Below are 16,065 nucleotides of genomic sequence, written 5' to 3'. Positions count from 1 at the left end.
CCCTGCGTTGCCTCCTAGAAACGTGATGCGCAGGAATTTCAAGAAAACGGGATGTGAGATTGCAGTTGAAAGCAATTCAACAGCAATCAGGACAGATCAAAGCTAAATCATACAGAATAACAAAAAAAGTATGCCTGCCTCTGTGGCATGCCCAGAAAATCAACAGATTTGGGATTGTTTCAGCTGGGTTTGGCCTATTTACAAGGGATGGAACACAAAAGAACAACACCCTGTTTCACAAGAGATGTAATTCCAACCATAAAACCTGGGGCAAAAACATGACTTTGCCAGCAACTCAAGCACTTCAACATCTATAATGTACAATTCAGGGTAGACAAGTGTCAGAGATGCACATTGATACATCTGTGTGTTAAATCATTAAATCCTTTTTACTGATCTGTAGATGCGCACAGTAGTTGACAAAGATGTATGCAGAGGAGGAGGAATTACCAGTGGCATTTTACGTAGCTTGTTTTGGGCCTTACAGTTCTGATCTTTGTAAAATAAAAACATCACGTAACGTTTAAGCAGTAGTAGGGAAGTCAAGAGAAGAGAAAGCACATCAGTCACAAACGCAGATACTGAAAAAGGACTAGTTTGACAGAAAAAAGCAGCTCAAACGTAGAAATCGAGGTAAGACACCTGGTGTGCAGAAGGCTCATAGGGCCAGCATGAAGAAAGTCCGCCGGGTCATAAATTGCTGCAGAGTGCGCGGTCTGGAGCAGCGTAACCTGGACGAAGGAGCCAAGAGGAGTGCAGGGAGGGGTGCTCCAGGGCAGGGAGAGGGCTGTCGGTGACTGGGAAACTCGAGGTGGTCGTGTACGGGGTGCTGCGGGCCGACACGGGGTGAACGTGTCTTGGGGTGGGAGGGGTGGGAGGGAGGTGTCACAGCTTGAAGGGCTGTTACCAATACAGGAAAGCGACAAACAGAGAGGCGGGGGGAGGCTGGGCAGCTGGGGGCGAACGGCCCCACAGCGGCAAAGCTGGGGCTGAGGCGCGCAGCAGGAGGGGAAAGGGCGGCGAGGGGAGGAAGACCTGCGAGGGGAGAAAGCCGAGTGTGGGGCGGCCGGGACGGGACGGAGCTAATGGCAGCGCAGCTCCGGAGCCAGCGGCAGGGGCGGGACGGTGGCGCGAAGCCGCACGTCGGGAAGCCCGTGAGGGGAAGAGTTTGAAGGCGAAGGTCCCTCGCAAAGGGCGGCTGCGGCCCGAGGCGGATCTCCTGAGGCGGGCACGCGCGTAAGGGATAGAGGATGACGTCCTCACGCCGCGCGGAGGGCTAACGTCCGCCATGCGTAACAGGCTCTGAGCGCGCGTGAAGCGGCAAGGGCGCAGGGCACGAGCCCACTCCCTGCACGCAGAGACAACTCGGGCTCGCATGACGTTAAAGGGCGGGGCCTCGAGGCCCGTCGGGGAGGACGGCGCCATGCCCAATGGTGTGCAAGGAGGGAGGGGCCGGGGGGCGGTGCTCTGGAGGGGAGGGGCAAGGGACGAGCGGGCGGGGCTTCCCGGTCACGAGCAGGGAGAACGTGAAAGCTCGTTTAGGGGCGGAGCCAGCGCCGGCCGGGCGGGGCTCTTACTGCGCAGCGCTCGCAGCTTTTGCTGGGTGACCCAGTGGCCTAATGGATAAGGCATCAGCCTCCGGAGCTGGGGATTGTGGGTTCGAGTCCCATCTGGGTCGTGCCGCAGACGTTTTTGTGGCCCTAGGGTAGGTCCGGCGTGGAGGCTGCCCGTTCTCTCCTGCCGCGCGGAGCTGCACGTTATTGTCGCCCGCCCGGACGCCCCAACACTTTTAGCCGCGCCGCCCGCTGCTGCCGGGCCCGGGGGGAAGATCCGGTGCGGAGCCAGCAGCCCGGTCTGCCGCGCGGCACAGGCCTCAAATTGCCTCAGCCGCGGCCGCCGTAACCGCCGCTCTGCCAGCGGGGCGCCTGCCCGCGCCGGGCCGTTTGCCCTGCCCGCCGGCGCCACGGCCCTCCCCAGGCGCCACCGAGCCTGGTGCCGCCGCCGCCGTGCCCCTCCTTCCCGCCAGGGTCTTGCGGCAGCGGAGCAACTCCGCCCGGGGCCCGTCTCTGGCAGGAGGACGAGGCGTGAGGCGGCCGGAGCGGGCATCGCCTTGGCCGCCGCAGATTTGTGGCCGAGCGTGTGGCTGGTGAGTGACCCGGGCTCCCGGGAGCCCAAACGAGCCGGAGGCGGTTCGCGGGCGGGCGGTTCTCCTCCAGGCGCTGCGGGCTTGATCCCGGGGCGGACCTGAGGGCGGGCTGGCCGGGGCGCGGGGGCCGTCGCCGTGTCCCGGCCAGGGTCGCGTCTCTGGGTCGCACCTTGGGTCCTCCAGAGCCGTTGTGGTAAACACGCGAGGGAACCTGAGCCTGTAAAACTCCTGCTGCTGCCAGCACAGCTGTCTGCCGTCGCTTGGACTAGGACGTGGCCATTGCGCTGTCGGTCCCTGTTTTCCTCAGACCGGGGAGTCCTGCTCTGAAAGCTTTTCCCCTCTCTGCTGCTGCTGGCGTACGTGTAGCTTCTTGAACGGTAGAAATACTCCAAACGCTCCTACTGTCCTTTTAATCAAGATCCTGGCCAGGTGAAGAGTCTGGAGAAACTCATTAATACAGACATAGCCATACATTAATACAGGTTGAGTTACACTACCAGCTAATTTAAACAGAAGACTCCCTGGAGCACAGAAGGTCTGCAGGACGCTCACGCGTGCATCCATCTATCCTCAGCACAACCGTCAACAGCACGAGCATGTCGCACTCGTGACTTCTCTCGCTTGCTGCAGGTACACGTGCTGGTTGAGCGGGAGGTGAGCTACATAAAGAACACACGAGCTCACCTCTGCCTCATCCTTAGTCTAAATTCCTATTTCCATAATAGCTATCTTGGGATACTTTTGGAATTAAAATGTTTAAAATAACAAAGGAAAATCAGGATTAATAAATGCTGCAGTAGAAACTTAACACACTAACAGATGTGTTAAAATGTCATTTATTTTGCACACTATTCTGGCCAGTTTTCTGTATCTTCACCCATAGCTGCTTGAGATAAAGCCCTGTACTTTTAAGAATTCTATTAAACTGCTTAATTAAGGTAGTACAAAACAAACTGTTTAAACTAGGCAACAGCTGGACCACATGACACAGGCATTACTGATGGGCAGATTTTCTATTGGGAGGTGAGTTTCAGGAGCTGGGATATAGTGCTTTTATAGGGTTTTTAAGTTGTTAGTTGCACCTTAAAGGCATGAATCAGTTCACTAACTTTCACGACATCCAGTAGCAGCTAGTGAGATAAACTGTCACAATGGAAATCTTGTCTAGCAATAAGGTCACCCATTTCAGTTGGGAATGTAGGAATAAGCCTACTTAATTCAGTAATCCAAATCAGAGTTGGCTTGGTGTGTGAAAATTTGCAGAGTTCTTCATGTTAGCAAATACAGATTTAAAAACAAAGCTTTATCTGGGGTCAGCAGAGCTGTCCCTTGGACTGGACAGTAACTACTACATTTTTCAGTCTGAAAAGAATCACTGGAAAGGGGTTCCGTAGACTAAAAGAGAAGATTATCAGCTGTATAACTGGAGGTGGCCAGAAATACCAAAATATGTTTCACTGTAATGCACATCCTTTACAGACCCTGAATTGTGGAGGTGATGCGTGTTCCAGCATCTGTCAATCGCACTTTACAATGTAGTTCTCCATATCCAGTAAAACCGTATTTGTTCTGTATGATTTTCTCTAAAAAACACCATAGGCAGCAAGACCCTCCTCTAAAATAAAAATCTATGCTAGAAACACATATCTGTTTGTTATTCACAGAAACACAGGTGACTGCCGGCAGTATAGACTCGTGTATATATGGGAAGGGGGGTGTCCGTGCGCATTCCTCCTAGGCAGGGGTAGTGGGAGGCTAGCGGGGGCGGCAGCAGCTTGGTCTTGCTCCAGTGGGTTGTTCAGTGAGTGATTCCTGTTTCCCCTAAGGCTGCCTCTCATTAGCATGAATCGGGGGAAGGGCATAAAAGACTCCAGTTCATTTTGAGTCTGGAAAAACTTTACTTCAAAATGACAACCAAAGTGTTCTGGCTCCTCTGCTTTGTCATTAGATCATCTTCCAGCTCAGTGGCCGGTAAGTCTGTTAACATTCAAAGCGGGGCTGGGGCATATTTGCCTTTGGTATCAGGGGAGGCTAAACACATTACTACAAATTCTTGCCCGAGCAGCCCTCTTCAGCTGTAGTCTTTTCAGCAAGCAGTAGCAGTAATCATGTAAGGGCTCAAGAAAGATACATTTCAACATGTTTGTGGGGTGGGAATGTAAATGGCAGTATTTGATTTGTCAGCATTTGAAATAATTAAGAGCACCTGCCAAAAGCAGGCAGTTAGCTGGTGCCATGAATTCAGCTAGCCATCATTCAGCAACTGGTTTGATTTGCTTCCGCATGTGGGATTTTTTAATTTGTATGTGACCTTTCGCTTTTAGTCTCCTTCCCCTCACCTGTAAACTCCAGATTTCTAATTTATTTCAACATGCTCTGTGCTGTTGTGTGTGCCTGCAGCAAGCTGTCCTAAACAGATATTTTTTTTTTTAGTACCTCATTGATGGAACAGAAATAAGATCTACATCTCTTCCATTGGGAAGGAGCTGATTATGTTGCAGTTGTATTTCTTAGGTTGCAAGAGCTAGACAGAAAAATGCTGGTATAGGAGAACGAACCTCAAGGTCCTGAGCAGATTGAGTAGAGAAAAATGAACTATTTTGTGTTACAATCCATGACTAAGGCAGCATGATAAACTGGTAGAAGAGTATACTTACAAAACCAAAGCCAAAACACCTGTTCAGAGTTCACAGCTTCATATTGAAACATCTCCAACACACCCTTCCCTCTTGCTTTCTTTAGCTTGGACTTCTTCCATCCCGTTCTTCATGGACATTCTTTTGACTTTATGTGTGGCCAGCCCAAATATCAGGGAATCTTTCCCATGACAGCAGCTGGTGAGAGCAAAGGGGGAGAAGTGGCAAGGTCAGCAGTTGAGTCAATTATAGAAGATAAACCAGGACGTTGTTCATCTGTGTATGTCAAATATCTCTTTTCACATAAGGAGTTAGGATCAGCCTCCTACACGATGCTAACCACAGACAGCGAACACCCAGACAGCGGCTGTGTGTGGGTGAACTGTTAAAACTGTGCTGGCTGACTAAAGTAAAAGGAAAATGAACTGCAAGAGGAAATTTCTCTCTTCCCAGGCTAAACAGAAGGTCACTTTGCTTTCTGAGGTCCAAGTGATCGGGGTGAAGGTATAAACGAAGGCCTAGGTGACTGTCCAGCTTGCGTAACAATGTCATTAAGCCTTTCCATTTTTCACTAGATTCCCAGACACTTCCTCTCTTTCTCAACCCTTGTCCTCTCAACTTAAGAAAAGCCTTGAAATAATTGTTACTCAGCAGCAATAGCCTAGCTACCAGGCTACGGTACCGTTATACAACTCTGTAGCGCAAAAGTCAGAGACCCAAAGCTGTGGATAAAGATCTTTTCATCAGCGTCCAAGGCTGCTGAAGAGTCTAGATGACATTGTCAATAAGGCATCCCATGGATGGGAAAACCAAATAGTTCTGTTGTCATGGTCTTTTAAACAAGCATCCCAAATGGCAATGTGAACCTTGTTTCCTCAGATGTTCCCTGGAGATTCAGGCTTTTGAGAAAAGGGTTTGTTTATAAGTAATGTTTTTAATTTGCAACAATAATAAAGTAAAAATACAAATCTCCTGTTTTGCTCACACAGCTGCATTCTCTGTACTGACCTTCCATGTTTGAGTACAGAAGAATGAGGAGCTCTAGTATAGTTCATCTGTTGAACTGTTTATCAGTTATATTGTCATATTGTTGAAGTCCTCGCTTATGGACTAGAGCCTCAAATCTGCCAGGCACTTCCCATTCAGAAGCACACAGAATAAAAAAATTAAAATGCTAATTCGCGCTCTCTCCTTTTTTCATATGTAGGATCCCTGCCCTATGCCGAGAAACCCAGTCAGACTCTCAGCAAAGATGCTTACAGTTCAGCAGATGCTGCACCTGGCCAAGTCAAGCGGCCAGCCTGGGGCACCAGCAGCACCAGAGAGAATCACACGGAACGCTGGCTTCTGTCTCCTGACCTGCAGCGGCCAAAACCTCCTGAAATCACCTCCCTCTCATCGGACAAGAAGAAACGCACCAAGGCTTCTCTGGAAAACAGCACAGGGCTGAGGAAACACCTCTTGCAGTATGGAGGGGCCCTGCCTCTGGAGAGCCCGACTGAGGGGCCTTCTCCTGCCTCCTTTGACTTCAATCATGCGCACAGAAAGCAGGCGGATAGACGGCTGGCTGAGGCTGCCAACAGCGTGTCAGCTCACTTCCATCACGCAGCATCTTCCTATCAAAAGATGACATCCTTCATGGAGGCTCATCCTTTTCCAGACTCTGGAGCAGCGGAGTCAGATGATCCTAACACGCTGGATCACTTCAACCGACCAGGCAAGCTAATCCCTTATAAACGTACTGATCCCTTGAAAAAAATCACCAAACCCTCCTGGGTCACCAACCGCCAGTCATCCAGCTTACCGTACGACTTCAGCGTGCTGAAGAAAGGTAAGGGGATAGACTGCTCTGGCAAGGGATAACCTGAGCTTTCCAAAGGTTGGGTGGCATAATTTGGATGAAATATCCCAAAAGGGCCCGTTGCTGTCCCTCAGCCTCTGTGCCTGTTCTAGATGGTGATAAGGAAAAGGCGTGTGTGACCGAGTGCAGGAAAGAGAGAGACGAAGTGGAGGCCTACTGCGCGAGTGAATTCGGTAAGTTGGGTTCTCCATGAGCTACACGGACAAAGCAGGTGCCTTCTTTGTTCATCTGTTACTGACATTTCCCTTCTGCTTTTAAGATACTGTTTCACTGAGTATGTTAAATAATTACTAAGTACACCAAAAGGACCCATCACAGCTCTATAAATGTACTACGACAAAAAGGTACCAAGTCTTACATTACCCTTTCCCTACCTTGGGCCAGTATTGCTCTTTTTTCTGTTTCCTCTACTTTTCACTCCTGGGACAAAGCCAATGTTCTTGCTGCTGGTCAATGGAACAGAGAAGACCAATTGTTTTAGATACTCTAAGATTAAACATTGTAGCTGTGTGACTTACCGCTTACTGTTTGGAGCAAGTTTGTGATTTTGGGGGCTAAAGTTTCAAATTAAAATCAAACAGAGAACCAAACAGAAATAAAACCATGATCCTTGCTGTATAGAGGATTCTCCTTGAAGTTCCTTAGAACTCAATGTCTTTAGTCCTTGTGTCCAAGGTGATGTAGCTAAAGGTGGTAGAAAATAGCCTGGCATTTTTGTACTGACTGTGTAAGAGCAAGCACTTTCTGACTGAAATCTTGCCTTGCGCTTACAAAGTTGTGAAATAGATACCAACTTTTTCTCACAGTATTTTAAGAGATAAGCAAAATACATGCCTAGTGGTAACAGATGTTTCCATTTGTAGAATATAAACACGTTACGAGACATCTGTTTTCTCTAAATGGAGAAGTCAGGAAGTGCTTTCTACAAATGCTATATTCTTTTATTTTTTATCACTCTCATGCAGTCCTGTCAAACACAGGCCTTATAGTGACTTGACCTTTGTATATATCAGCCTTTAACAAACAGCGGTCTCACTCATCTCTTAAATTGGAAAAGACAGGTAGGAAAGACAGTCTGAGCAACGCATCAGCCAAGGTTCCATTGCAGCGATCAGAGAGCGCTTTTAGTTTCTTTACATTTACAGTGCAGATTAAAGAATAAACCACTGAATCAAAGTTCTCACCCAGCGAGGCAGGTGTAAGGCCAGTTACAGAAGTCCTGTTTGCCGTTACCTAGCACGGTGGTTGTTTTCTGATTCCTGTAGTCAGCTCAGCACTCGTCAAAACCAGAAGCTGGGTGGACAGCATGAAATGGCTGTCTGAGCGTACGATGTGGCCTACCTGGTGCCCTTGCCTCTTGGTATGACAAGGGCCTTTTCTTTCAAAAGCTGAAGCGCTTTATTAACAGGTTAGCTTTGGACTTCATTGTGAAGTTTTAAATTTGAAAATTTTACTTTATTAGGTAAATATGTCCACTTTTTATATATCAGGATAGAAAAGAGTACTAAAAAGCATCACTTCCTTTTGAAACATTTTATAAACGTCACTAAGAAACACCTCAGACCTGTAAAGCGTAAGGTTAGTAACTCAGCGAAAACTAAGGTGATGACCTCATCAGATGCGATTACTTGAAGCAACTCCTAATTGCAAGACTGCCCACTACTGAGCCAAAGAATTTCTGCTGAACTTACTTTGCAGCATTCTTAAATGAGAGCCTTCACATATACCCTGAGTTGCCATCAAGATATGTAATCTGATGCTTGCTTTTTTCCCCCCCCCTCCCTTAAAACAGCGGTGAATGGAATCGTTTATAACATGGAAAGACTGGGGAATGGAGTCCACTTGGTTACACTTTTGGTAAACAGCGATGGATTATACAAGATGAGTCGCCTGTATATTACTCCTGATGGCTTCTTCTTTCGAGTTCACATTCTAGTTGTGGATACTTTAAACTGCAGTAAACCGTGTCCAGACTTTAAACTTGGTAAATAATTCCAGCTAAATCCCTTCCAGTATTCCTCCTGCGTGCAGTGCAAGTTTAGTCTGCCCTAGTTTATTAGGCTTATCCTGGGTTGTTGTGAAATTTTGAAAGAAAAAAAAAAGTATTTACTGTTAAACTGGAGGGCTTTTTCCCCTCCCAGTTTCTCTAAATTTTCAGAGGAGAACCAACTGTGTGAAGAAGTCAGGGAGCAGTGTAGTTCTTTCTTAACTTTATCCAGTTCCAAAATGATTGCAAGAGTTTTCAGGATTGCCAAAAAATTTAAGCAGGAACTTCAGCTGATGTCTTTGTAAGTAGTCCGGTTTTCCTTCTGAAAGCAAGTTGATCAAATACCAGTATTTCCCCCAAAAAGCTCATCATTGCAATACAAGACAGTAAATCATTATTTCCATGCAAGCACAACCTGCAAGTCCCACTGAAGTTCAGGGTGCCGCTGTCCTAAGCCACACATTCAGGATATATTTCAGCAGGGTACAACTTTACATCTACGCATAAATCTGTTGCCCTTAGAGCGAGCGTAGTGAATGAATCCATGCTTTCTTCATAGCACAAAAGTCTTGCTTATTTTGCAGGCAGTAGATACATTGTGATGGGTCAGATCTACCACAAGAGACGACAGATCCCTGCAAACCTGCTGCAGTTCCTGCGAGGGCGCCTGAGGCCAGGGGATGGCCTGCTTAGAAGCAGCAGCAGCTACGTGAAGAGATTCAACAGGAAGAGGAATTGCAAAGTGCAGGCAGCTCACACTAAATGTAGATAAGGCTCCAGTTACCTCTGTTTAGGACACGGGCAGCAGCAGCATTCACCTACCAGAATAAACCCAGCCATGGTTTAGCACCAGGAGGAGGCAGTTCTCCTCACCTCTGAAACTGGTTGTGACAGGACACTTGCTTTTGTGCTTTAGCAAACACTAACCAAATGTTTTGACTAGGTACCTACATATTGTGAAGTTCAGCACAAAAGTCAGTCTAGGGAACGTTAACTGGTCATGAATTTGCTCCAGCTGTTTTCAGAGCCACAGGTTATTATTGCCTCCCCTGCTGGAATGTACCCATAATAATCTGTAGTAACTATAAAGTAAGACTCTGGAGATACTGTTGAAGGTATGCAAGAAGTAACTGCACTTTCAAACCCTTAACCCTGAACAAATGGTTGATGATACCATAGCTTTATCTATAGAGGATGTCCATTGTGTTTCCACACAATTCCGCGTAAAGTATTACATGCATTTGATTCAAAAGAAACCAACAAAACTAAGTATCATTTGTAGTGTTTTGGTATCCTCAAACGTGTCCATACTACTTTTAAAAATTACATTGTTCTTCAAACAGAGCTGGATTTTCACATGGAGCATACGAAACAGCTGTGTAATTATTTGAGTAGATGAATACGCTAACTAAAAGCAAACCAAGTAACTGCACAAGACAAATGCCAAATTAGGCTTACAGATAACGGCATGAGTTCATGCCAAGGAATGCAAAAGTAGCATGCAATTGCACGCACAGTTTGTATGCCTGGTTACACTGTCAGTTCCTTAAAAGTTCAGTCCGAGAACTGTGTACTGAATGTCATTTTCCCATGAGAAATGTCACCAAGTTTGTACTTGCACATCAGTAAAGTTACTTTTTCAATCCAAGATACCAAGATTGAATCTTTTAGCACCTTTAATGTGGTCAGATGTAAGAACCTATGAAACCTCTGCAAAGGGGATCTTAATGTTGGCTATTCCAAGAGTCAGTATTCACAGAACATAAGGCTTTAAAAGAAACTAATGAAATGTCCATGGGGTTCTGGGTTCCGAAAGGTCCAAAAAGATTACGTAATGATACTAAACAATGGCATCTCCTCCTTTGGCGAGTCGGTTAGGGATTTTAAGATACGTATTTATGTTAAAAAAAGGGAAAATACAGTCTACCTCAAAACAGTATATATACAGTGACATATATGTTGTGACCTGGAACAGGAAGTGGCTTCTATAAGCATTTTCCATTTTGAAGCAAAGGTAGTTCTAACACAATTCTACCCATCATACACATCTGCAGCTTGATTTAGCATCACTGAAAAGCTACGGAGTAGTGGACAGGCAGCCAGTCACACTGTATGAAGTATTTCTTGATACGGAATCTGAGCCAAATACCAAGAGCAAACATCGTATGTTTTGGGACCCAGAAGGCTGTTACTATAGGACAGAAATTTACTTGTAGCTTGTGTCTGTCTAAAAAATACAGTCTCACTTCTGTTACGTGAAAGATTTCACACGGGCGCAGCATATATAGATGGAATTTTCCTGAGAGACTTTAAGGGGGCTTTTGATTTGGCAGCACGCCTGTTCCTGGCGATGAATCAAAGCACTAGAGTGGACTGGGAGGGACAGGAGAAGGAAGGAGGAAGGGTTACATGTGCATCTCGAGTTTCTTTGTTTCTATTTTCAACTGAAGTCCAGGGACTACCAGCAAGTCCTACAGTAATCCATTTGCCCAGAACAGCAATTAAGCACCCTTCCCCGCCCCCAAGACATTATTGTAATCTAAAACAGGCAAAGCGTGGGTACAAAAATAATATCCAGGGCTAGATCTCATTTTGATTGTCTCTTGGAAGAGATAAATAATAGCATACCAATGCTAACAGCCCCCAAAGCCTGCAGTAACTGACACACAACGTCTGTACCACTCTCAGATACAGCTATTGCTGTGGAAGCAAGCCTGAAGAGCAATTTGTTCTATGGTCTCTTTTTGTGTTACAAAGTCATCTTACCTTGCCTTTCTTGCATGGAAGGTCACTCCTTAAAACATTATCGTAACAGATGAGCCACAAGCCACTGTATTTCACAGCCCAACTGAAATACAGCTGGAGCAGGAATGAAACGACTGTTCTTACTTTTTACCAGGCTTACCACACACTAACTAATGTACTGAAGAAAAAAAGTTTCCTAGATCCAGTGGATTTCCACAGCCTTGCACTCGCTATTGCAAAAACCTCACAGCATTAACCACGCTGAAGAGAAGATGGCACTTACATGCAATAGCTGCCACAGTAATTTTGATACCTTACAGTTAATCATTTTTATCCCAGCAGGATAAGCATGAAAATTCTACAGCCGCTACACAGCAACCCAGGCCTACAGGAATCCTGTTGCCTTCCTGTCTTTCCAGGGGTTTACTCAAGGCTTTTGGGTGAGCCCAATTTTTTAGTCTACTTTAAATCCCTGTTAACTTTTGCATGAACTAAATCTAGACCAAGGATAATTGCTTCAAATTTGAGGAGACAAAAAGAAAATCAAGCTGGTATAGCTCACATTATGAAAATCTGCATTACAACATATCACCATTTTGAAACAAATATTGCAACAATTTATAAAAATACAAAGAGGAGGATGACTGAACACAGATCACAGATCTTATGAACTTACCATGCTTTTAAGGAAGGGGGGTATTAATTACAAGGGATGTATTTGCAGTAACACCATTTAACTATAAAAGATCACCATGAATAAATCGAGAAAAGTACCTCAACCTACTCAACGGCAGTTGAAAACACTAAAAACGGCTCTCGGCAAGATTAAGTCGCATGTATGGATCATTTCCCTAATCAACCTGATACACTGGCAATTAGACATAATCTGGCAAAGCCAAGACCTATATACAATAACATTATCACATGTTTCATTAGAAACACCACCAAATCAATGTCAAACACATTACTTTATTTGTCTAGGATGATGTGTCCTGTAAGGTACAAAAAAGTACTCTTCAGTTTGCCACAATTTGTTAAAAACATAGCGATCTATTGCCTACAGGTAGGAAAGTTTTAAATGATGTCATATATATATTTATATATGAATAAATAGTACAGAAATACTGTGAAGTTTGGATGAGATGCAGGATATGTTCAAATGCTGTTAAAAGTTGAGATTTTTCCTTTTTGCATTAAAACCACAATGCATACAATATGCAGCATTTCTTTAAACGTCAAAGGACAACATAACCTAATGCAACTACTCTTCTTTAACTTTAAGAAGCATAAATGGATTATTGTTTTCACATTGAACAATTATTTTTAATTTGCACATATAGGTTAAATGACAACATTTGTATGTACAAAAAACCACGGGTTTTTATTAGATAAAATTATCCCAGAAGAACCTGTACACCTGAGCCTGTAAGTGTAAGAAAGTGTGGTCAGTAGCAACATCTTTTTAAGAAAAATAACAGAAGAGGTTCTTGCATAGCAAGGTGTGAGGTTAAACCCAAAAGGAGCTTATCCATAAATCAGGTAAATCCCAGATCACTGTACAACAGAAGTTAGGTGTGAATTAGTGCAAAAGCTAGTCAAATGCTTGAAGAGCCGCATACAAACCGTGGCTGATTAACTACAGACAGGTGACGTCAGCAAGTCATTTATATATGCAACGTGAAAGCGAGAGATCAGAAGGAAACAGCAACGTCATCTGCAATTTGCATCTTCTTGTGACTTCAGGTTATCCCTCACGGCAGCACTCCTCAAACAGGAAACAACGAAGCAGTCCAGAATGCCTTTCAAAGATATAATGACGCTTGGTACTTTACATTCCTAGAGTGCTTGGCAAAATATCACTTAATTCAGCGGTGGGCAGTGACATTTCACAACATACTTCCTACCACGTTATCTGTTACAGTGATTTTGGCACCGCTGTAGAAATTTTATAAAGGGACAACAGCTGCTTAAGAACAAAACGTAGTAAACGCTACCTTTGGAGCAAAGTCAAGTCAGCTCTCCCAGGCCATTTCCCTCCCCTGTTACTTGAAATATCTGAACAGATCCCCAAAGTGTTACAGACATATTAGCGCACACTCAAAGACACCTACATCTGTGGGGAGAACAATTATCTCCATTTATTTTGTTTCATATACATCCATATTTTGAATTTTAATACAAAAGAAAAAAATTAGAATCTGACAAATGTTTACAAACAAGATACCTTCAAATAGATTTTACTCATTTCAGTCTGGTGCAGAGTAAATGACAAATTGTACTGTTATATTCAAGGCAACAGAGTCTGTAGTCCATGACCACTTAGCCCAACTTTTATGCAAGCTTAATTGTTTTTATCTACCATGAATGATAAACTCATTGTTGATTCCCAGTTCTGTGTGTGTGCACATGTGTACATAGCAGCTCCTTTCATAGAAAGAAAAGACATCTAGAGGTCTTCTTGTACTTTTACCTACAGGAATCATGTTAAGATACAGAATGGATTACATGTAACCGGGGCTGGATTTTATAAGAAAAAATAATTAGCTGACAAATGAGGGCAGCAATAAAAAAGCGTCTTTTTTGCAACAATAAATAAATACAGTCAAAGTTTTCTGTGTGGACTTTAAACCAGCTTCTTCACTGAAGAACAGACGTGGCATTTCCATGGAGTTAAACGTGACCCCATTTACTGTATCTTTTTTCTTGCTCTCTTTCTCTCTCTCCTTCAACAAAACAAAGTTTTCCTGCTTCTGCCACAATAGTACAACAATTTGATCTTGACAAGAAAGTGGTGCTGCTGATTGTTATTTCTTTGTCCTTTGGACAAAATAAGCCAAGAATATAATTTGACTGTTGTGACCAATAAAAACGCAGTTTACATCAAGTCTTGTCAGGAGAACCTGACTAAAAACATCTGGCTTCTTAATTAAAAATTTTCAGACAACCAGATTCTTGCTCGTGTGTTAGGTTAACACGCTGAACTCTAAGAAGCTGTAGACTGCAGTTTGTTGTTATGGGACCTGCAGAATACAGAAGAAAGTGAAGAATTAAGCACCCTTCATTTTGGAGAACACAGTTGCTGCAAGGTGTTGCCAAGGGTAAGTCACAGGGAGGGAATTACCACCACGTTGCTTCCATTTATTTTTTTCCCCTTCAGAAAAAAAGAACACTTAAAATAATTCTCTCTGAATCTTAAGCACATTTTTTCCTAAAGTATACAAATCTTTCAGTACTTGTAAAATGCAGTGTGTCACTGGAATATTCCAAAATGCCTGAAATCAGTTTTACTCTCATATTTACAAAATAGTAGTCCATCAAAAGGAAAGCAGAAAGACATTTTTCATTCTGAATATTTATAATAAGGTATACTTTGCTTAAATTTATTAAAGTCGTCTTTGGATTAACTTAATAGAAAAAACTGAACAGGCATGTTAAAATCACATTTTTGCTAATCAGAGTTCAGCAAAACTCCTCTTTGACATTCACAGTTTTATTAGTGACTGAAAATAAAACAATAAAATACATGGTTTCCAAGATGAATTTTTCATTTTTCTCAATACAGTATTCGAGGAATGGGACAATTTTTTGTTAATACAGTTGTTTACCAGCATGACTGCTGGTAACAAAAACCAAACACCCGACAACATTTAATTTTTAGACAAATGATCTGGATTTTTTGGGCAGTTTAATGTCATCGAATTGTACAATAAAAGAAAGTGACCCCAACATCCAGTTCTGATTCCAGTTAAAAAGTTCAGACTAAAGATATCACAATCTGCAAGAAAAGAAAGAACACGGATGGTATAAATGAAAAACAATAACAAATAAGATGCAGCAATGAAATTAGTGTGCAAGCAGTGAATGCTGGATAACCAGCTAAAGCAAGATGATAGAAACATGAGTTGAAAAATACCTGATAAAAATCATTAATATGGTATTAAATTTGAAAGAAAAATGCTGGACTAATTCATGTGATCTCATCCCTTCTTAACAATCCTACTCTCGTTGCATATAGAAAATTAGACAGCTTCTGCAACAACGGATATAAAGTGAAGCTTTCAATTTAATGACAAACGGATATAATCCTGCATTAATATCTCAGACTAGCAGTCTGTTACAGTTTTGACTGTTACAGTCAGATGGACAAAGTTAACTACTACACATATACAATTTCTGAGTAATGCTGAAAGGCATCCAACATTTGTAACTCAGTTGCAGTTGGCTCATGTTGGAATACAGCAGTGACAGAGGAAAAATCTGTATACTCCATTAGTGTTTTGAGTAAGATGGTTTTAGGAACAGCTGTACAAAATACCACATTATAATTTGACTAGTGCCGTACAACTCCCATGTACGTGCTACTAGACAGAATATGCAAGCAACAGAAAAATTTGTAGCAGAGTTGCATATTCTTTTTCAGGAATGTCTACGTTAGGGAAATACTCTACATCAATCCTTCTACATTAAAAAAGAAAGTTTAATTGTAAATAGTAAATTTTGAATTGTGTTTAGTTTTCCACATCCTACTTTAAACCTTACTTATTTCCTCTGTTTCAAATATGGTAAGTTGTAAAAAGATGAGAGAAGTAGTAAAAACTAAAGTATTTTATGTCTTTCATTGGATTATAAGCTTCACGGAAGGATTGTCTTTTTCAAGCATCTGAAAAGTATTTACTGCACAGAAGAACAT

At 43.4% G+C, this 16,065-nt stretch overlaps 2 protein-coding genes and 1 non-coding gene across 20 annotated transcripts in view; 2 read left to right on the top strand and 1 right to left on the bottom strand.

Annotated features, from left to right (window-relative positions):
* The first annotated feature begins 1,308 nt into the window (after positions 1–1,308).
* Positions 1,309–11,467, top strand: C16H17orf58 (chromosome 16 C17orf58 homolog). 3 transcript variants are annotated; one of them, XM_072881659.1, is made up of 5 exons: positions 1,309–1,433; positions 5,990–6,613; positions 6,736–6,816; positions 8,436–8,627; positions 9,215–11,467. In XM_072881659.1, exons 1-5 carry the CDS (start codon positions 1,376–1,378, stop codon positions 9,400–9,402), a joined length of 1,143 nt encoding a protein of 380 aa, XP_072737760.1. In that variant the 5' UTR covers positions 1,309–1,375; the 3' UTR covers positions 9,403–11,467. The 3 variants fall into 3 exon arrangements, with proteins under 3 accessions (XP_072737760.1, XP_072737759.1, XP_072737762.1); XM_072881658.1 differs by lacking the exon at positions 1,309–1,433 and adding an exon at positions 3,926–4,117; XM_072881661.1 differs by lacking the exons at positions 1,309–1,433; positions 8,436–8,627 and adding an exon at positions 3,926–4,117.
* TRNAR-CCG (transfer RNA arginine (anticodon CCG)) lies at positions 1,606–1,678 on the top strand. The gene has a single exon. It is a non-coding gene; the product is annotated as a tRNA-Arg (tRNA).
* A 913-nt stretch (positions 11,468–12,380) lies between the features above and the next one.
* Positions 12,381–16,065, bottom strand: part of BPTF (bromodomain PHD finger transcription factor) — a 59,026-nt gene continuing 55,341 nt past the window's right edge. For 12 of the 16 annotated variants that reach the window (XM_072881641.1, XM_072881650.1, XM_072881655.1 and 9 more), the window contains one exon: positions 12,382–14,395. In XM_072881641.1, coding sequence (XP_072737742.1) covers positions 14,359–14,395 — 37 coding nt within the window. In that variant the 3' untranslated portion in view covers positions 12,382–14,358. Of the gene's footprint in view, positions 15,151–16,065 lie in introns of all 16 variants that reach the window. The other 4 variants (XM_072881648.1, XM_072881645.1, XM_072881644.1 and 1 more) reach the window with 3 other exon arrangements.

The sequence above is a fragment of the Ciconia boyciana genome, chromosome 16 (genome assembly GCF_034638445.1).
Source record: "Ciconia boyciana chromosome 16, ASM3463844v1, whole genome shotgun sequence".
Taxonomy (NCBI): Eukaryota; Metazoa; Chordata; class Aves; order Ciconiiformes; family Ciconiidae; genus Ciconia; species Ciconia boyciana.
This window is presented reverse-complemented; position numbering and strand designations above follow the sequence as displayed.

What these genes read in the sequence shown, in the direction of transcription:
- C16H17orf58 (XM_072881658.1), top strand. Translation starts at nt 4,054, where the DNA reads ATGACAACCAAAGTGTTCTGGCTCCTCTGCTTTGTCATTAGATCATCT. An exon ending in ATCTTCCAGCTCAGTGGCCG is followed by an intron (nt 4,118 to 5,989) that starts GTAAGTCTGTTA and finishes TTTCATATGTAG; the next exon opens with GATCCCTGCCCTATGCCGAG. An exon ending in GTGTCCAGACTTTAAACTTG is followed by an intron (nt 8,628 to 9,214) that starts GTAAATAATTCC and finishes CTTATTTTGCAG; the next exon opens with GCAGTAGATACATTGTGATG.